The sequence below is a fragment of the Anopheles gambiae genome, chromosome X (genome assembly GCF_943734735.2).
Source record: "Anopheles gambiae chromosome X, idAnoGambNW_F1_1, whole genome shotgun sequence".
NCBI classification, from domain to species: domain Eukaryota; kingdom Metazoa; phylum Arthropoda; class Insecta; order Diptera; family Culicidae; genus Anopheles; species Anopheles gambiae.
This window is the reverse complement of record NC_064600.1, coordinates 729,930-751,303: the sequence shown is the minus strand read 5'-3', so window position 1 is coordinate 751,303 and position 21,374 is coordinate 729,930. Positions and strand designations below refer to the sequence as shown.

Genomic DNA, 21,374 nt, shown 5'->3' with positions numbered 1-21,374 from the left:
CTTTGTTCTGATGGTTTGTTTAGTATACATTCTGTTGTAGTAGTTGTTGTTGATTTTGATGTTGTTGTTATTGAAGTTTTGTTTTTTTTTTGTTTTTGTTATTTGGTTTCGGTTCATTCTGGGAAACATAAACACTTGCCATACACATTCGAAAACTCAGTACGCTAGATATATATATAAATATAATTAAGGTTTTGGATGTTTATATACATTCCTCATCCGTGTACGGGGCCCATGATGAAAACACATGCACACAAAACACCGCGCGAGCGAGGGCCGCTCCCTCGGATGGGCGGGTACGTAAACTCAGCTACACACATCATTGGCACGTTCCGTTTACTTTTTTTTTGTTTTTTTGCTAGATAAATTTGCCATTTGGTATTGACAGGAATCATACAAAATCATAACACACAGCCTGGCAGTTTAAAAACCCGAGCATAACACCGGTTCACAGGTGAAGTGTAAATAAACGGGTGGCGAATAAAGGGGAGGGCAAACAAAACAGAGAGCAAAACAATGCACGACAGGTAGTAGCGCCCCGTTAAAACAAAACAAAACAACCGAAAACAAAAAGGTGGTAAAGGACACAGAACGAAACAAAACAACCCGAACGAACGAACGAACGTAAAAAAAAAAAAAAACAAACATTCGATACGGTGACGATACTCGCGGCATCATCGCATATATGTAAACGTTCTTGCACAAACACAGACATATGGAAAACGGTTGCAGATATGTAACTGGTTGATCGCAATCATGTAGTAAAACATACGATTATAGATATAAATATTATATATATATATATAAATATGTGAAACACAACTTTCCTTCATTCCAAATGCAAACGCAAACTCAGCAAACAGCATTCCGTTATTTGTTAAAATAGAGGGTTGGTTTTTTTTCAAACAAATTGTTGTGGAAGGATGGGGAATTTGGGGGTTTTGTGGTTTGATTTGGCACGCATAAAACTTTGGTGGTCGGTAAAGATGTTTCTATATGTATGTATAAATTGGTAACATTGCTCCTCATTACTCATGATGGAACATTACCTTGGTGGGTCAAGGAGTCAGGGAGCAAAGGGTAAGTTATGGAGAGAGAGAGAGAGAGATAGCAAGAGCGGGGGAGAGCACATTGAAATAAAACAATAACACTTGGGTTTGAACAGGGGACATTAGCGAGCTAGGAGGAGCCATTCAGTGACGTTGAGCCGTTGCTTCGAACCGTATCGGGTTCGGTTCGAATTTACTGCACAGCGTGAAGGATCTGGATGAGGAACGGGGAAGTAAGGAGCAGAGGGGCAACAAAAATAAACGTTCCAAACGGGTACAACAAACCAAAAAACGGAGCAACTCTATCATAATAACCAACAGGCCAACCAGGGATGTTAAATTGACCAAACAGTTCCATTCCCTCTAAAAACAACCCCCCCATCACGTTCCCCCCCGTTACCCGCAAACAGCCAACTACACTTCTAGAAACGGAGATGGAAAAAAATGAAATATACATTATTACTAGCAATCAAGGTAACAACAGATAGGGACAGGGTTGCGTTCAGTTTGGGAGGCGGGATGGTTTCGGGTTCTGTTGTTGCTTGAACCTTTGGGTGTGTTTAAAAATGAAACAAAAAAAAAAACAAAAATCAAACGAATTCATTTGCCAAATTAGTAAAACGGCCGGGTAGAAACAAACGCCAAAACAAACATTCCATTTTTTTTTTTTACTTTTTTGCAGAAGAAAAAGAGAAAAAGAGAGTAAACAAACAAACTACTGCCGAATAGCAAGAAATGGTATCATCAATTACACGCAAGAGCAGCTAAGACGGGCCGGAATGGGATGGATGGAAGGCTGGTCTGGAGCAGTGTAAGGGAAGGCAATGGGAGGGCCAGGTGGAAATGCAATCCTTACCACAGCTACAGTACGAACATGAGCACAAAACAAAAGGAAGAAACTGGCACAATGGACTGAATGATGGGACAAACAGGCAAATGGTGGGATACTCAGGGGGGGGGGGGGGGGAGGCGGGGTTAAGTACTGAGCATGAGAACTAAAGAAAAACATATGTAGAAAGTTCTAAAACGGGTAGCGCAGCGTCAGAGTATCGTGGTGGTGGGTGCACACTGAGAGGGGTTTGAAGAATTCGGGGAAACGGGTTCAATGGTGGTGGTGAGGTACGTTTCGGCCGATCGATGAGGTTACGACCGGGTGCTACAACGGTACTACGACATGTGGGCGATGAAAAGGGAACGGCAGGGGAAGATGCAAACAGGAACGGCTTATGGAAGGAACAACACAGAAACTTTGATAAGAAAATTAAACTATGGACAGACACACACACACACGTACGGTGGGAATGAGTGCAAAGGGGGGCATGTATTGTGTGAGATGATCTAATGTTTTCCCGATTTAGTTCCCCTCAGCTGAAGAAACCAAAAACTGTACGAGCAATGGTTGAAGATTTGAGGTGGAATTTGTGGAGGAATTCGGAACACGAACGGATCCAACAGTTGAATGCAGAAGTCACAACACGAACAAAGATGCAGAAAGAGAGGGATAGAGATAAGTATAAAAACGAGAAAAAAGAATTAAAAAAAACGTCAAAACGACGTCATTGGCGTGAGTGCGTTCAATCCGCCACGAAGGACCAGCACGATACAGACAAAGCAATTATCAGTTTTCCCCAATGAGGCACTGATTTTTCGTACCGTCTGAGCAGCGAAAAGCTACACAACAGACGTTTGGCAACAGTTCCAACACTGTCCATTCGTATGTAAAGAACGACCAGAATCGTATGAGCATTGAACGTCTGCTGGACAAGAAGGCTTAGCGATGAGTGGCCCCGGCAGGGCGAGCATTCTTTCCCGTCGTTAGCGCCTGCTGCCAACGCCAAGCTGCAAACGAGCCACTTCGATCCCGCTCTGGACACCGGTGCAGGCTTGTACGCGACACTAATCACCTCGCTTACTGATTCATTAGACGCGTTAAGCCCCCGGGGACGGCAGCTAGCCGTCGCGTTGAACTCGGTGCCGGCACCGTGCGGGATTTTCTCACTACGTGAGTGGTCATCGATCTCTTCATCTCATCTCCCCAAGTAGTACCGGGAAACCGAACGTAACGTTGCTCCCGGATTAATGACGATCGAATATTTGATGCACAAGAATACGGAAAGAGGTAGCAAATTCAAAGAACGAAACACTAGCAAAAAGTAGCCGGAAAAGGAGAAAAAAGAAAGAGAGAGAGAGAGAGAGAGAGAGATAAAAAACAACACCATGCAATCATAAAGGAAACAGAGCAAAATCGCTTTGAATAGAATTGGAAAAAGGATAAAAAGAATAAGAAGAAAAAACAAAGGACGAAATGATGCGAAAAAATGCTGAACCCAAAACTTTGGAGCGTAAGCTCAGCGAAGTTTTGGTGCGAACGGTATGGGGGCGGGAGGAAAAACAAACAAATCAAATGCAGAAACACACAAACACATATACACCCACACATACATACACAGTGGGAAACACATCGAGAGCAAGATGCAAAGTCGAGCACTAACGTAAACAGCTCGAATAACTCCGGCAAGACCGCTGGGAGAACAGGGCAAGATAAACCACACGAAGCGAAAAAGGAAAGAACCAAGGCAAGCAAAAACGGAAAATCCCACAATACTAACAGACGCAGTTGGATGTTGGACACAATCCGTTCACGGACAAACGAGGCGAAGGAAAAGTAACAGTTGTACCACGTCGAATAGTTTGTTTGCGTGTGCGTGAGCGGTGTGGTTTGTGTGGGAGGGATTTCTCCCTCTATTTGCGTGTAGCGACGGTGGGAGGGGAAAATCCTGCCTTATCTTGCCATTTCGGCATTGGCGAAAGGTTTCCCATTTGGGGAAGGCACACTACTGCGTGCTCGTCTCTCTCTCTCTCCCTCCCGTTGTGTATTGTGTGCCGTTTTCCAAACGGCACATTCCGAACCTTGTGCCAAGCGATAGCAAATTGTTTTCTGTGTGTGTTTACGGACCGGTGATGGGGGGGGGGGGGAGGTTAGGAACGTTTCCAATGATTTGGCATGCAGGGCTGAGAGTGTTACATGATCGGGCTGGGGCGTGTGTTTGATGAATGTAACGTGTGTCCGTACCCTTTTCGTGACGTTCGGAAGGCAGCTCGACTTGCATTTGCGCGGAGAAAGGCAAGACAAGGAGATGGGGAAGAGAAAGCGCAATCGACGTGCAATAAACGGAATCCAGACGATTCAATTTGCGATGATGGCAACAACGAGCTATTTCGATTTCGGAAGACACTGAGCACACCTGAGGATCGATTAACCGGGGAACCATCGCAGGAAAAGATCAGCCCAAAAGGGAGGTTTGGAGCTTTCGAGCGGCAAAAGGCAGTAGAGAGGGGCGAAAGGGGTGAGCGAGGGGTAGTTTAGTTTTGGTGGCGTTTGTGAGAACACATCCTGACTCGGAACTGACTTGGATGCCGTTCAATCGCAAAGCAACCATATCCAGAGCACCCCTTTGCGACGGATGCATGGTGCCGTGACCAGGATTGTCATTCGAAAAATCATTTGCAGAGTGCTCGGGCTTTGTTTGCCGGTTTGATTGGCAGCCAACGAACAGCTGGTTTTATTATAAATTGTTATGGCAGGCAAGATCGGCAAGGGTTGCATGCCTTCGTCGTTGACATTATGGAAGCTTTTCTCGCAACGTGGTCCCTGGCCCCTGGTTACAAACGTCACCAGCGCGCATTCTTCCAAAAACGGAAAGTAATTATTCGACCCTTTTCGAAGGGGGGAGTGATCGCAATAGAGGTTGCGTCAAAATGCGTTCCAGATGTCAGCAAAGGTACCGAAGTTCACTATCATTCTCTCTCTCTCATGGGGCAATAACGAAGTACCACACTTCAGTGCCATTTTTGACGCCCCAAAAGAGTAGCAAAATCGACCGGAGCCCAGGCCCAGGCAAGCGGCAGCAGTGTAGCAGTCAAATTTAATTACAGCAATAACGTCGACCCCAAAGTGAGTCGATTAGGGAACCTTCGCCGCCTCCCAAAAAAAACCCGGAACGCACGGAAGCGAAAAATGAAGATGCAATTCAATTAGTCTCGGCGGGGCACGGACTGCGTCCATATGTCCCGGCCCCGTCCTTAATCAGCAATGCAATGAAATTGAGCAGAAAGTATGGGAAGCCCGTTCTGCTCTGCTGCCGGGTTGCGTTTTATGTAGCTGCGACCGAAGCACAAAAAAAAGCAGCTTGCTTTTTCGCATCCTAGCAACGCCTTCAGCAGTGTGAATTGATCGCACAAACTCCCGTGCAACGTCCCGTGGCCAGGGTTGATAAATGGTCGTGCGGCGGTGCACAGCGAACCGGCATTTCGAGCACACGTACGAGAGAAAATGAGTGTTCGTGTGAGTGCTGCTGTTCCACTGTCTGGCAATTCCCGCCTTTATCTAATTACTGCAAAGGAAGTGACAGTACGCTCCGCATGGGAAGTGGACGACCAAACGACGGCAACAGCAACAAAAAGGAAGATCTGAAAGCGACGCCTCAAAAACCATACGGTGGCCATTACCGACGCAATATGGCATACAACGTAAGCGGGACAAACGGGACGATGAGCTACCGACGAGATTTGGGCTACCACTAAACAGGTGTCGCTGGACGCGGGAGGAGAGTTTGGGAAGTAGGTTCCGAGTTCTGCAGGCGAGTTTATTCAAACCGTTGCTCGATCAGGCCAGGCACAATGAGAACTCTCGAGAACGGGTTTAAGGCGTACCTGGGGGCCGAAACGTTCAAGGAGAAATTTGAACCAGCCAGGCACCGGTTATCTCCGGTGCCGGTTCACTAGCTACGGTCAAACATATCTAGCAACTTGCTAGGCACACGCCCCCACACTCAACGGCACACGCTGGTGGTGCACGGCACTGCCAACACAAAAGCACATCATCAAGGAGGTGGCGCCCTGTTCCTCAAGGCTGTACCGCTGGGTTCTCGCGCCGTTTCCAAGGCGGCAATTGGCAATGCGGGCGGTAGATGCATTCATTATGTTTTGATTATTCATGACTGCATCTGGCAGCTTGCTGGATGCATTACTCGCCCCTCTACAGGACGCTAGTGCCTGACGCAAGCGACGGAAGCACACGCAGACAAACTTTTACAAACCCCTCAGCCAGTTAGCTCCGTTCCTCCGTTTCTTTATCCTCTAGTCATCTTGCCTCTCAAGAGCACCCCGGGCTGGGCTTGCTGATACTTTCGCAACATTGCTGCAGTAATGTTGGTGCGTTAGTGTTGCCGGCGCGTGTGTGCTGTGCTGTGCTAGTGTGCAATCAACCATGGGACAGGACGTATGGTGTCGCAGAAGGATGGTGGTTGGCGGGCGTTGTTGAATGCATCAGGCAAATTATTTCGAGACGACACCCGCTTTCGTCACGCCAACGCCGATTTGATAAAACAACCTCGGCAACCAAAAAAAAAAAAAAAAGCCACATGTCGCAATTCATTAAGCAACGTTATTCACTCCACTCCGTACCGCTGGATGCGTTGGCGGGCACACTCTGGCGGGCTCAAAATCAATACCACTTCGCCGTTTCGCTCGGGCGGCGATATTTGTACAAACATTACAGACAAGACTAATTGTACGATGGATGTCAATTGCTATTTACCTTGTGGAGCTGTTGCAATGGAAAACATCTACAATTTAATGTGAAGAATGCAAGATTTCCCTAATGTATGCGAATATCCTGATGGCGACGATGGCTATCGCACTACACCGACCCAAAACGCAAACTGATCGGATCTAGAGGACGTTTGTGTTGTTTGCTCGAGTGAAGCTCTCTATACGTTTGATCGTGTCTTGTATAAAGCTGACAGAGCGCTGCCCAAGCGCTGCCCAAGCGATTGCGTTCGGCGCTGGTCAGTGTGGGGGTTAGCGACTGGAGGACTCGGTACAAAGGGCACGGCGAAACGGGAGAAGCGAATGCTAGGCGATTAATAGGCTCGCGCTACCACCACCTGGCTGCGGGAAAGGAAAGCGTTTTGCGACCAGCGGAGCCCGGACACCGACCCGGACAAGCGACACTAAAAATAAACCCGATGGAGCAGCCTGGTGCGCGGTAAGGTTTGCACGGCGAACTTTTAGAGCTTGTGTGACTGTGTGTGTGTGTGTGTTTCTGTGTGAGTGTGTGAAGCCCCCCCCCCCCCCCCTCTCAGAATGCTAGTAAGGTTAGTGTGTGAGGTTAGCCGTCTAAGTGACATATGCACAACACGATGACGAGCGAATGGGAGATCGGTGGCAGGATGTAGTGTGCGGAAAGGGGAAACAGGGAGATATGCGCAACGTACACGACCAACATGAATTCATCCACAAACCAATAACAGAGAAACAATGCGAAAACATAAACAAACAAAAAATGTTTCAAACCAAAGGGTACACGATGCGTGGATTGAGGTTAACAGACACACACACACACACGCACACACATGGTGAGATATGGTGGGAGTGTGTGGAACTTTGTAGCGATGTGGGAAGGGGGGAGGAGAGTGGTAGTGTGATAGTGGAGTTAATGGTGTTGATTGATTTTGTTTCTTCTTTGCTACTGCTGCTAACGGGAGCGAGTGATGGGGAGTGATAGGAGAGAGCGAGAGAGCAAAAGAGAGAAAAAGAGTGATAGAAAAGGGGTGCACCGGGGGGGGGGGGGGGGGGAGGTTAGGGAAGGGAGTACGGTCGAACAGTGGGTTGGTACGGAAAAGGATTAATCGGGCACCCAGGTAGCACCCAACGATCGACAGCGCGATAGAGAGAGACAGAGAGAGAGAGAGATAGAGGTAGATGAAGAGCGAAGAAGATAGAAGAAACGGGGAATAGATGGAACCTGAGCCTGGTTGAGAGTTGGGTCAGTTTACGATGAGGAGTGGAACGATGGGTGAGTCAGGGGGGAGGGGGTGGAGGAGGGTTGGGGGGTGTAGGTTGCTATTGCTTACCTTTGGTGGTGCGAAAGCCCTGATTGATGGCGCGCGTCGTCCGGACGGCCGCCCGGTAGATCCGCCAGTAGAAGAACAGCATCACGAACATGGGAATGTAGAAGGAGCCGAGGGCTGAGTAGACGACGTACCCGGCGTCGTTCGTCAGCTCGCACGTCCAGGGACAGGGAAGGGGAGGCGCGGGGGACGGTGTCACCGACACCAGTGTGTAGTTTCCGTATTGATAATAAACGTTCTCTTTCACCTGCAAACGGCACCCAAGAGGGGTTAATCAGGGTAACGAAATCATGCGCAATCAGGGTGTGGGGAGAGGCGGGGGTGAAGAGTGCCCAAGGGTGGTGTTGCCCCCCCTTTTGGCAGGGCACAGTGGCGATAGGTAGTGTAATTAATTTCGCTAAATCGCTTGCAAACAAGACATGGCCGTGGCGGCTGGCCTTCGCCTGATACCCGGTTGGTCAGCAGCAGGGGGCGTGGCTTCCCGCCTAAAGCTTTACGACGCGAGCTTTGCACGAGCGATGAGGCGTGCGAAAAGGTAATCGGTTTAAACTATCCGGCCCACCCGGACACACCGCTCGAGTCCGTCGTTGCATCGGCGGCTCCAGCAGGCACCCACCCGCTACGTCATGTCCCGAAACGGTTGATTATTGATTTAATCGAAGACCACCGCCGTCTCTCATGTTGTTTGTCGCTTCCTACTCCGCTCGTCCCGTTCTGCATGTCAAACAGCGCCGGCAACCGCTTCCGTTCCGTTGCTGGCTTTTCCCGCGAGAAACGGCACGCTGGCAGGAAATTAATCTTTGGTGGTGGCAGAGGCTGCAAACCGCAGCGGCGGACACCACGGGCACTGTTGATGATCGGTGGCTGTGCCGGACCATCAAGCATCAATGTTTGAAGTAGAGCGGGGCTGGCAAAATAAAAAGAAAAGCCCTCCGCCGCACGGCGTCGTGTTCGGGGAAAACTTTACTCCCGAGCCCGAGAAGGAGCTCACCTTTCTCAACCGCAGCGCACGTGTAAATACACACAAAGGGAGGCTAGCGCTAGCTGCCCGGCTTCAAAGCTCACCACCTCACAGCAAGCATTCCTGAGGGATTAACGCAAAGCAGCGGATAAAGGCAAGCGAGAAGCGCCCGGAAGTGCAGCCACAGAGTGGGAGAGAGAGATAGAGAGAGAGAGAGAGAGAGAGAGAGAGAGAGAGGAAAAAACACGGGAAAGAAATCCCCTCAAAGTAGCCACAGCGTTTCAGGGAAAGCTAAAAATAATTACTTTTCCCCATTCTGTTTGTTCGCATTTCGTTGATTTACCGTTGGCCCATTGCCAACACGGCCACACAACGGGCGCTATCGAGGTAATAGAAATGGTTGGAGGAAGAGAATGAGAGAGAGAGAGAGAGAGAGAGAGAGAGAGAGAGAGAGAGAGAGAGAGAGAGAGAGAGAGGGGAATCAAGCGACGACGCCCGCGATGAGCCAAGATAGGCAAAGGATTCCAGGCGGCCGCTTAAGGTCATCAGCACGGTGCAAAAGAGTATGGGTGGGGGGAGGGGGGTGGGGGGGGGGAGAGGGGGTAGTGAATCCGGACATCGGCAGCTCATCTCCGGACATCCGCGCCGCGCGCCGATACTTACTTTCTGTTCCTTCCACCCGACCAGCGGCGGAAAGCAGATCACGAAGGACAACACCCACAGCCCGGCGATGAGCGACTTGGCCCGCCTGGTCGACATTATGCTCGGATAGGTGACTGGCCGGGTGACGGCAACGTACCGGTCCAGCGAGATGGCGCACAGGTTCAGGATCGAGGCCGTGCACATCCAGACGTCGACCGCCAGCCAGATGCGGCACCAGACGTCACCGAATATCCAAACCTGCGGGGAAGAAGGGCACGGAGAAGCGATTAGGTTAATGAATGGGGTTAGGGTAGTGCAGGGTAAGTTGGGTGCTTTATTCATCTTTTGAGGCAATTTCGTCCGTATGCATTTTAGATGAGAGGTCGCTTGGAAATCAATCTCTTCAATCTCTGGAGATTTGGAGCGCTTAGGGAAACATTGAATTTTGTGGAATTCGTTGGGTAGGTTCATAACTTATTTTGGGGAGTTGAAGGTTGAAGGTCAGCTCTGCAGCAATCAACCACGATTCACTCGTAGTATGAAATCGGTACCAAGTTCGTTTAATACAAAGTGGATGAAGTAGTCGATTTGCACCTTCCAACGCCTTTAATCTAATGATGGGGCCCTTTCCGTTTTAAGTTTCTTAGCTGTTTGCATTGTATAGCATTTTTCGAGCAGATTTTAAGAGTGTTTTGTGTATTCGTCAAGCCTCCAGAAAGCTTGTTCGAACAAAACTCTTTACCTATCCTGTCAAACAGTGATATTCAAATTTTGTAACAAAAACATGCTATGCGACCATCTAGACTACGTACACTTTGATACTGGATTTCATCACCAGATCTCTTGAATGCACCTTGGGTTAAATGTAAACACCACCTTGTTTTTTTTCCATTTTTCGAGCAGGTACTCGAATCTAATTCTAGCTTTGAGGCTGGGAATAATCTAGACTGAAACTTGCAGGCTAGTTTTATGTGTGGTTTTGTATGGAGTGTGTGGTGGGTAGCTTGCTGTAACATGCACGATCTGGCTTCTGTATCCGTTCTGTATGTGTTCTGACTATCTGTCATTGTTATCAGATTATACCGCGCTCTAGCAAGGAGCGGAATCAAGCCGAGCTCTTACAACACATACCACAGAGTGTTTACATGATTTCAGCCTCCAACTGTCAAACTGCATACAAAACACTGACTAGAATCGTGAAGGACCCCAATGTTTATTTATTGTTGCCCAAAGTGGTGCTGGTTTGGTGAATTCCTTTGCGACTAAACCGTAAACAGACGTTCATTTTTGTAATGGCATATGATGACAGATGTAATTGCTTAGGCTTCATCCATCAAATACATAAATCATAAATATGCAAAATGGTAAAAAAAAACCAATAGGATCGATTAGGATAGTCCAAACGAACTCGGCATCAAATAGAAAACGCGTGAAGCGGTAGGTCGTTAGCGGAAGCTCCGAGCAGGAAACACTGGGTTATCTGGGCTCGCTTGGTCATCCTCTTGAACGGTGAACGCCACACTAAGCGGACGTGTTTTTAAACCTACCTACCTTAAACCAAACGAATCTATGGATGATCAAGAGAATGATTGAACTATAGTCGTTTCTGATGGTAATGATGCAATTTGCAACAATTTGATGGGAGGAGATCGAAAAATTGCAATTTAAATGCTACGTAATTGATGGATGAAGCCTTGTAAGTTGTCCTCCGCTCCATAGATCGAGTTGATGGATACGTATTTGGAGGAAACTTTGTTTAGAATTGTAATTTTAACATAAAAAATATGCATACACATCCATTGTTCGTCACACTGGAACAATCAGAGCTGAAATAGTAACACGTGCAAATAATTTATTTTTATAACTTAACACAAGAAGCTTAGCATGAATATCAACAACAACACTGTATTCATACGGTAAGCATCGTCCTGCGAACGTGTCAGAGATATCATCAATCGTCCTGGCCATGTTACGCAAAAAGTGAGTGAAAGTAATCACATGCATGGGGTCTCTTTTTTGTATCGCTTTTCAGTGCTTTTTCTTATCCCTGCTAACTACATTCATCGATTACCTCAGTGCGGCCGGTTTGGAACAAAACCGAACCAGAAAGATTAAACGTTTTACCCGGAATTTAGTAAGTATCATCATTGCCCACCGTACTCGTGCCGATGCTGCTGGGTAAAGCCCGGGTTAAGAGGACGAACAACGAAAAAAAAAACACCCTCCCCCAGTACACCCAATAACTGCCACCTCCGTCTGGAGTGCACCGAACCGACCGAGGCCAGGCACACGACCGGGTACAGCATAATCTCATTTGCACATAAATGATGTCCTTTGGCAGACGGGGACCGGGGGCTGGTTGCCGCGCGGGTTGTCGAGTGTGGAAAACGAACGTGAAAAGCCGGCAGTGGTAGAGGGGCGGGGAACGCCGTACCGGATGCTCCAACACGAGCAGCACCGTCGGAAAAGGTGAGTGTGAGCGCACTTGGGGGATTTAAAGTCCGTTCCACGGTCGAGCAAACCTTGGACGTTCGACGCGCCCGGTTAGTTTAAGGTTCAGCCGGAAGGATGTGCTTCGATCGAGAGGGGTGGCGGGCCGGGTCATCCTGTCAGGCCCGTTGGGCGATGGGCGAGAGAGCCCATTTAAATACCTTCCATTTTCCGGCTCCAGAATAAACACTTTTCCCGCCGAACGGACGTAGCGTTCGCAGCCCGGGACGTTCGAAGGCGTACCGAAGCACAGTACGCAAGCAGCACCACCAGCCGGGGTCAAAACCACAAATAAACACTGTTGCGAAGTTGGCTGGTGTGCGCGCCGGACTGGTCTGGGGGGGGGGGGGGGAATATTTACCAAAGCCAAGTTGAATCTGCATTTGCGCCCGCGTTCGGGTGTTGATTTCCCCGACGACTGCCCAAAAACACATTGCCCCGACTAGCCAACGGAATGGGTCCACATGGAGTGAAAGCGAACGGTTTCGGTGAAAGGTTATCGAACGATCCCGGTTTGCCATGCCGAACGCACGCTCGCTGAACAGCGTGTTGCAGGGTAGAGACACCAAAATTCATCAGCAAACGACACTCGAACCCATTGTGATCCTGCTTTGAAGTGATCAAGCGAGTCACTGCGATCATGCCTGGCGTTTGTGCGTCTGTGTGTGTGCGTGTGTGTGTATGAGACCAACATTTGAAGAGCAAAACACTGCGCATTGACAGCGAACCGCTCGAGAAGCGTAGTCAATCGAAAGTGGCCACCAAGGATTGGGAAGGTTTGGGTGGCAAGAAAAAATAAAAACCTCAACGTGTAGAAATAAAAATACGACAGCAAACGGTATCCTGTGCCCATACTGCTCTCCACATCTTCCTGAGGGGGGGGGGGGGGGCTGAGAGGGTGTAGGTGGAGGGGAGGTGGGATTTTACCGCAGTTGAATGCACTTCACCACGCTCAAGTGTGCCGCCGCTGCCATTGAAGCCGGCGGGGACATCCTCGGTCGTCTAAAATCGATACGAGGCGATACGCAATTTTCACCCCCTCACCACCCCCCCCCCCCCCCCTTCCACATCCCTCCCACCACATAACACCAGAAGAGTGAAATCCTCTCGAGGGAAATGAATTGAATATAAAGGACACGAAAAGTGGACAAGAAATTATGCTTTGCGGTCAGCCGGATATTACTCTCTGTGTGTGTTTGTGTGTGTGTGTGTGAGAGAGAGAGAGAGAGAGAGAGAGAGAGAAATATTCTTCTTTTTTCCTTACCCAATGCAGGACTTAAGCGGCGAGGTGTATGAGCTGGGAAAGAAAAATAACCCCCCACCCCCACCCCTTCTTCTTCGTCCACTTCCCTGCTCCTTCTATCCCCCCAAAATAGTCTCTCAAGCAGCACAAACAGTCGATAAAGCTCTTTTTCGCGCGACCAACATTGCACCACGACACTGCTGGCGGGACGAGCAGGGGGTGGGGGAGGGGTAAGGTCGGAAAACTCTTTCGTAACTGCCACCACATGCCCCCTTTCTTCATTTCCCCCCCCCTCCCCCCCTTATAGGGGAAGATGGTTTTTGGACCGAAGTCAGTTGGGAAATTTAACTGCTGCGTCTTTTTGTTTTTCTTTTTTGGTCGTCGCTTTTCCTTTTCCCTCATTCCCCACTGCAACAAAAGCAAACGCAGACTGTGCGAGTGTCACTCACTCACACACACACACACACGACGCTAATAACGTTGCCACGCAATAAATCTAACGAAGCGGCAGGCGGCGAACCCCGCTAGCAGACAGGAGCCGAGCCGAGGAGTCGGCTACTGCAAATTACTCTACTTCGAGCGTTCTCCCCTCTCCCCATCCACTTGGCTTCAATCTCTTGGGCAGTGGTTGGGTGGTGGTTCGTTCGGGCTTTTTCAAAACCGCCCCAAAATGGCGTGCTTATCGTTTTTTTTTTGTTTTTCTCTTTTACTTTTTGCCGGAAATGGCAAAAGAATTGCACGGATCTTTAACGTCGGGCAGCGGCTGCTTAAGCAAAAAAAAAAAAAGCAAAAAATCCAACCCCACACAAACACGCGCGCGCACCCACACGCCCACAGTGCGCCAAACAAAGGCACACTTTGCAGGGAATGAATTATAAATTTTCAATTATCACCTAATCGCATTATCACTTTTACACAAAACGTGTTTTAATCACAGTTGGTGCGCGTGTGGCGGCCGGGCGAAGCGGTGCGAAGTACGTGCGAATAAACCTGTGCTGTGTGGTTAGTGGCTCTGCGCGTGTGTGTGTGTGTGTGTGGTGTGAATTTGTGTTAGCCAGGCGAAGCGCGCAATGGACAGGGAGCAAACAGGGCAGGTTTACTGCTTGAGGCCGCGTGTACGTGTGCACCGGCTTAAACCCCGAGCCCGAGAGAAGCTAATAAACGACCTCCACACACACACACACACACACACACACACACACACATACACACGTCGACATTCTACAACACCGGCAGACGTGAGTGAGTGCGCTCTGCCGGCCCGAGTCCTTCAGCGAAGGATGTGCTATGAGTGCTTTTATTTGTTTAGTCTACCACACACACACACACACAGCAGTATATTCCACTTGCAACACTCCATCGAACAAAATGGAGCACTGAGATGGCGGTAGGGGAGGGGGTTGTATGGTACAATCCTCTGAAACTCTGCCAAATAACCCAAACTCAACCTAGCAAAGCGGTAAAGGGTTGCCCATGCTCGCTGGGGGTTCGTCGTTTATTATTTATTCGCTGTTGTTTTTCTCTCTCTCTCTCTCTATCCCTATTCATTCCTCGCTTTCTTTTTCTCCGCCGCTTGGTTATTGTGTGTTGAGGTTTTTGAGGGTGTCGTGTATTTTTGTCTTCTTCTTTTTCCTCTTGCTTTTTTTTTGCTTGGGGAGGTACAAGAAGGGTGAGTTTGGCTGACTCCCGCCTCCAGAAACACTGCCACCGGCCATTCCATACATCATACCGGGGCCTCTCCTTCGCCACGCTCGTCATTTGCTACCTTCCGACCGCACCGCAGGGATTACCAACCTCCTCATCCCCCCCCCCCTCTCCCTTGGGCACATGCTTAGGTCGCGCCAGCGGCCTATTTCTTTTCCACTTGGTAGCGTTTAAATTCATGCATAAATAGTCGTGTTCTGTATATATGTGTGTGTTTTATTTACAGCTTACCCCTCCCTACCGCTTGGTCTTGGCCTTCTTCCCTCCTCCGTCTGTCCCTGCAGGAGCTAGCTTTCGAGTGCGTCTTCACGAAAAAGGTTTTCCTGCCGGGCATTACATCACCGGCTATGGGGGGGCAACGGGCAATTCCGGCCAGCAAAAGGGCGCGCGCGCGCGCGTCCGCTCGTGCCAGGTGCTGGCAGCGGTTTTTGTTAGGGTCAGATTTATTGCAACGCTTCTCAGGGGAGCTTTTGGGGGGTTTTGGGTTTCATGGCAGGCCACTAGCAGGTGGCCGGGAGGCGTTATCCTTTACGATCTAGGGAGCTGGTCGTGTGGTCTCTATCAGCGGCCATACCATGCTTCTCGGGGCACACGCACACAAAAAATGGAAAAGATCTTAATGGACGACTCCAGTGTGCTTTGCCGCGTTCAACGCGACACACCGACTAGGGCCGTTTGTCTGGCCGCCAGCTGGCTGTGGTTCTCACGCACCGAGAACGTTCGTAACGTTCAGAGCAAGCTTCGCTACAGCGCTGCACGGTTGAGCGAGGTGCCTAGTACACCGTCCACAAACGTGACGTGATTATGATGGCTTGCTTAAGTTTTGCATGGGCACGCGAAAGGCATACCTAAAACTCACACACACACACACGCACACACGGTGGCGATAGTTACAAGACGGAAGCAACTAAGCTTACAATGTCGCTTGTTACTGACTTGCTTGATAGATGGTGAGGAAATGTGAATAGTTGCCAGGGAGAGGGGAGAGAGTTGGGAAGAAAGACATTAAAAAATGGAAATACTTGAGTGGTGTCAGTGTCCATCAGTGTCTTGCAAACGCTTCCTAATGTTACGATATTTCCGTAAATCCCATGCTAGAAACTGCACGTGCCAATGATCTGGGACAAACGCAAAATCTTTTGGACAAAAACTGAGTCTTCATTTCTGGGCAAGTCTGGTGGTGCGAATTTTTGGACAGAAACATCAGGTTCAGATAGAGATGTTAAACGAAAGGCAAATCGAACTGTCAAGCAGACTCTGGCACGATGTCCGAATTGTTTTATATAAAAATGATATAAAGTATTATAAGAAGATGTGTAAAGATGACAAAAGTCTGGAGTCGACTCCCATCCAACTCTGAAAATTTTGGAACCGACTCGGAAAATTAGGTTGGACAGGCATGAAAGACAGAAAAAAAAACACATTTGAATAAGCTGAAATGTCACATTTAAACCGTAAAGTGAGGACACTTACTGGTTAATTCCGTCTAGCAGCGTTTATCTTAAAAAGATTTTTCCGGCGCTATGAGACAAAAGAAAATTAACTCAAAATTTTGTTAATGCAAACGGTTAAAATAACGCCTGTTTTATAGCCTCAAACCATTACCGCTGGACCTAAAGTATGGTTGCGATGTGCTGATACTTGTTGGATAATAGTGTGCTAGCAGTTGCGGGTTTGAAAGACCACCCGTCTCCACTCAATAAAGCACTCTCCATTGTGTTCCTACCTTCAGCGAAACCGTTTAATCTCTCATCGTTTTTTCGTGTTTGCACTGACTATATCACCCGCTATGCTGACAAGCGCTGGCACCACTTTCCCCGAAATACCACGCAAAGATCTTGCCTGCCTTTAAGTACCTTGCAAGGCTCCCACACCCACACACACACACACACACACACACACTTGCAAGGATTTCTCCACTCTCCGTAAGGTAGATGAATCAAAACGTCGCACGTAAAACACACTGCCCCAATCGATAAGCCGTATCGCGCGCTGTCAAGACGGCGAAGCACGGCGAAGGTCGAAACCATTATTTCTGAACCACTTTCCCGAACCCCCGTTCTAAGTTCTCCGCTGTATCACACACACACAGACACGCTTTCGCTGCGTAATTAAAGTTGCGCCCCCTGCTTGCGCAAAGGCGACCGAAGGCCAAAAAAGTAATGGACATATGCAGCCGCGGCAAACGGATGCGACCTTCTGCTGCGGCAAGGTGGCGGTGGTGGCTTACGAAGAAAGGGCGAATCGAATGCCCTAATGATGCACGAACCGCTGCCCGCTGCTTATCCTTGCGTTTGCACCGGCCAGAATCAGCACGGCGAGTGTGCCGTTGGTGTGCTAGAGTTGGTGGCATAGCGCAACCTGTTCGCCCAGAGACAGTGGCACAATGGCCGACCAATGGCCCCTCGGGAGTTTGGGGACGAAAATGGGGACGCACGAGGTCGCACATCAGGCAGAACGGGCAGAAAAGCCAAGCAAAGAAAAAAAAAAAACACACACACAAACTTGCCCGCGAACAACAAAAAGCGAGCTAAAAAGGAAAACTATTGTAAAACGGGGGAAAACTTTGACTTTGAGCAAAAAAGCATCGGCTCGGAATGGCAAAGTTGAGCAACCTCCGTGAGTGCGAGGTAACTACTTTAATCGCGACCGGTTGGGAGGAAGTCGGGTGGGGGGGGGGGGGGAGTGTAGGATTGGTCCCGAGTTTCGCGAACTTCTCGCCGTTCGAGGGAAAGATGGGGCGCACGATTTATTAAAACCGCCAGCACACTCCAGCAGTGTCCCTTTGGCCCGCGGCCCAGTGTGCCGGCGAAGGACGCGGCAAAGCTTCAGTTATGAAGCCGGCGCCGGCGGTGCTGCTTTGCATTCGCGCTCCCGAGCAGGCTGTTCCTTGTGGCGCGGGAAAACAATAGCAGCCAGCGGGATGTGCGCGGGCAAAATGGGGACAAAAGAGCAAAAGAATAGCCACACACACACACACATACACACACACACACGCATACACACACTTGCCAACAATACATTCGACTTCGGTGTGGCAGTTGGGTGATAAATGTGATTAGGCTATAATTAGGAACAGTCGCAAGTTTTGTTTCCCGATCCGTTTCTCTTTCCCGTTTTATTTTATTTTTCTTTTCAAACTGGTAATAATAAAATCAATAATTTCACGCTTTGGCCGTCTTCTTTCACAATTTTCAAATTTCAACTTTTAAACCACCGGCTTGCTGACTAGCTGTATTTCTTGTCCTTCCGAATGGGCTCTAAACGGGTACGTCCAAGTGGCAACGAAGCTTATCACGTACAAAACGGTACGTACAGCTGACGTACAAAGCGAGCACTGTTGCTGGTTGTTTAGTATTAAATAAAACTTCTGCTTCCGCCCACAGTCGCCGGAACGGACGGAACAAACATGACCGGGGTTGTTCGCGCGGTAATGCAACATTAAGTTAACTGCAGCTCGTCTTGCGGGGCGCGCTCTGAAGCTCGTCTTAAGCTAAAAAAAAAAGAAAAGGCAGCACTACCGTACGCGGTGCCAGCCAGCCAGCACGCTCTACCCTATGGAAACTTTTGAACTTTTGCCTTGTTTTTTTTTTTTTTTTTTTTTTGCCGCGACCGTAAGTTGTTCGCGCCCTTTGGTGGCGTTTTCGTACTCTGCTTAGCCCAAAGGCACTGCCACGGAAGGAGCGGTAGAGCAGAGGGGGATGGTTTGGGAGGAAGCATTAGTGATCATTTTTATCGGCCAACTTCCCGAAACCCGCTCCGAAATGGCACAGCAGATTATGCACGAAAACAGACCCCCCCCCCCCCCTCCCCTTGCGGTCGTAAAACACTGCGGCAGACGACGAACCCTTTAAAAGCTTCAGTAAGCCGTGCCGCTTTCAACGGGACGTCTTGTTGGGGATGTTTTTTTTTGTTTTGTTTTGTTTGTTCTGCTCGTTGCTAAACATTCTAGATAAAAATAAAACCATCTCCAACCAAAAAGGATTTTCGCCTCGCCATGGGTGAAGGAAATCGGCGAAAACGGGGTCCATCAACTGCACATCTAGCGTGCCCTGTGTGTTCGCCTTCAATTTCGGCGAAGTCATCAGAAACACATTTGCACAGTGTGCCCCGTGACAAAACCGCGACAAATGATGGCGACGGTGGTGCTGGTAATGGCGACGATGGTGTGTGAATGCGCTCGAAGGATAAAAGAAAATGGTTCACACGAGAGCCTCCCATTTCCCTCGCTTGGGGCGCGGAGAGCTATGATGCGGAGAGGGGGGGTGGATGTGCAGGGGGGGGGGGGTGTAGCACCAGATAAAATAAAGAAATCCCGCCACCCGCTACGCACCCCCCGGGATAATGGCCGGGCGAAGGAGAGCGAGCGACGCGAAATGCAATTTAAATGATTCAACAAATGAAAAGCGAAACTTGGAAATCCCTCCAAGTGTCGATGACTGAGCGCAACCGGCAGGGAACGAGTGGCAGCGAGTGCTGCTATTGCCCTCTCCCCCCTGCCTGCCTTGGCCTGCACATGGGCGGCTAACTTGAAATAAGAAGCGGCCAATCAGCCGGGGCAAAGCGAGGGACGCGAAAGCTCACTTCAAACTTAATTAACCGACGAAGTGAGCTGTCGGGCTTGCCGTCGCCGCAACCGCACCGCGAAACCCGTGCAACCGTGCTGATTGAGGCGTTTTCATTTCACATTTACCTTGCAACACTTTTACCCATTGCCCTTCCCGTGTTCGGTCCCCCGTTTTGCCCCGTGCGCTTGTATGTCCTCGTGGTGCTAAATCGAATTGGAATAGGGCACGACGACGAGAACGACGATGATGATGATGATGATGACGATGGCTTACCCGCTCCCACCGTGCCACCTCGCACTCACCAGCGGCGCGTGGTCTATCAGGAGCGCTCTCAGCATCACTCACCACCTCGCCGACCTCGTCCACTCCTCACCAGCGGACGCGGGAGCGATTCGTTTTATCCTTGCGCACCTTTTACACCTTCGCAGAGTGGAGGCAGAGGGGGGGGGGGGGGGGGGGTCGGATATTGAATGAATTTGCAGACCTCGAAACTGATACTCGCTTTCTTCTACTCACGCACCCACCGGAACCCCCACCCCTGACGATGCATCTCAAGCGTAAGCAGGGCGTGGGATGAAGAAAACGGTGACAATGTGACCCAGAGAGTTTGAGCTAGGATGGGGGGGTTTTTTTTGTAACAGAGCTGGAGAGGAATGTCAGAAAAAGAGAGGTGGGAGATGGTAACGTTCTTATCTGCTGCTCGGTGGCCTCACGGTCATGGGTCATCTGCAGGGAAGGGAGAGAAGCGTGGAGAAGCAACAAAACAAAACCAAACAAAAAAAAAACTCGAATTCACGCAAGAAGGCGCGCTGTTGTGGGGCAGGTGGTGTACTCTTTTAGCGAAGAAAGCTACTTTCATCCATTCTCGCACACCTTTCTACCCATGTCTGAGCGGGTAAAGGGCGGGATTGAACGGGGGTGGGGGTTTTTTTGTAGCTTCTTCTTTACTCGGGCGACAGCGGGAACGCGACACCGGAGTACTCGGAGCACGTTTTTCCCATCCGCTCTGCCACCTCGGGCGTCTGTGTAGCCTCGGAACGGGACGGTTTAGCGTCGAGTTGTTTTTTTTTTCATCGACGCCTTGAACGTGTGTGTGTGTGTGTGTGTGCAGCTTTTGGATGCTTTTCAACACTGATCGCTCCTAATAGTATGCATATTAATATCCGTTTCAAACGGTTATTGCGAATGAAGGACGAGAGCATTTCGAAAGTGAATCCGCTCGACTTGGAAAGAGGACTGGACTTCTATCGCCAACGCTACCGGTGGATAGCAAAACCAAAATCGATATTACATTCTCACCTACAACCCAAGCAGCAGCGTAATTAAAAATCGATTCCCAGCAAAATGCTCCATTTTAGAGCGTTAGCTGTGCTGTGCGTGGCTTAACAAGCCAAAATAAACGCCCTCAAGTATGCAATATGCTATTCCCGGTGACGCCTGGCGGCGCACAATTTACCTCACAGAAAGATCTTTTTAAGCAGGCTTGTTTGTCACTGTTAATACAGGGGTTTTCCAGGGGTTCTCATACTTGTGGGACACTTCCTTGACGCTTTCCTATTAGAAGTGAACTTGATAAGTTGGAAATTGAACTCGATGGCACCCTTGTTGGACTCGTTGGAAATTCCTATTGGATTTGTCCACAGCTATGAGAACTCCTGGAAAACCCTGTAATACTTTCGGCAGGAGGTAAAAAAAGCATTATTGTGGGAACAAAGTCCTACGGCACAACATATCCCACTCCCCCAGCACCTACTTAAACCTCAATCAGGTTTTTTTTTGTCATTGACACACACGCACACACGC

General features: G+C 49.3%; 1 protein-coding gene across 8 annotated transcripts in view; it reads right to left on the bottom strand.

The window, feature by feature from the left end:
• The window catches only part of LOC1272230 (octopamine receptor Oamb), a 95,077-nt gene that overhangs the window by 12,366 nt on the left and 61,337 nt on the right, over window positions 1-21,374 (bottom strand). For all 8 annotated transcript variants that reach the window (XM_061652877.1, XM_061652920.1, XM_061652883.1 and 5 more), the window contains exons 4-5: window positions 9,588-9,824; window positions 7,967-8,210 (exon numbers count right to left, since the gene is read on the bottom strand). In XM_061652877.1, the coding sequence (XP_061508861.1) occupies window positions 7,967-8,210; window positions 9,588-9,824 (481 nt within the window). The remainder of the gene's footprint in view (window positions 1-7,966; window positions 8,211-9,587; window positions 9,825-21,374) is intronic.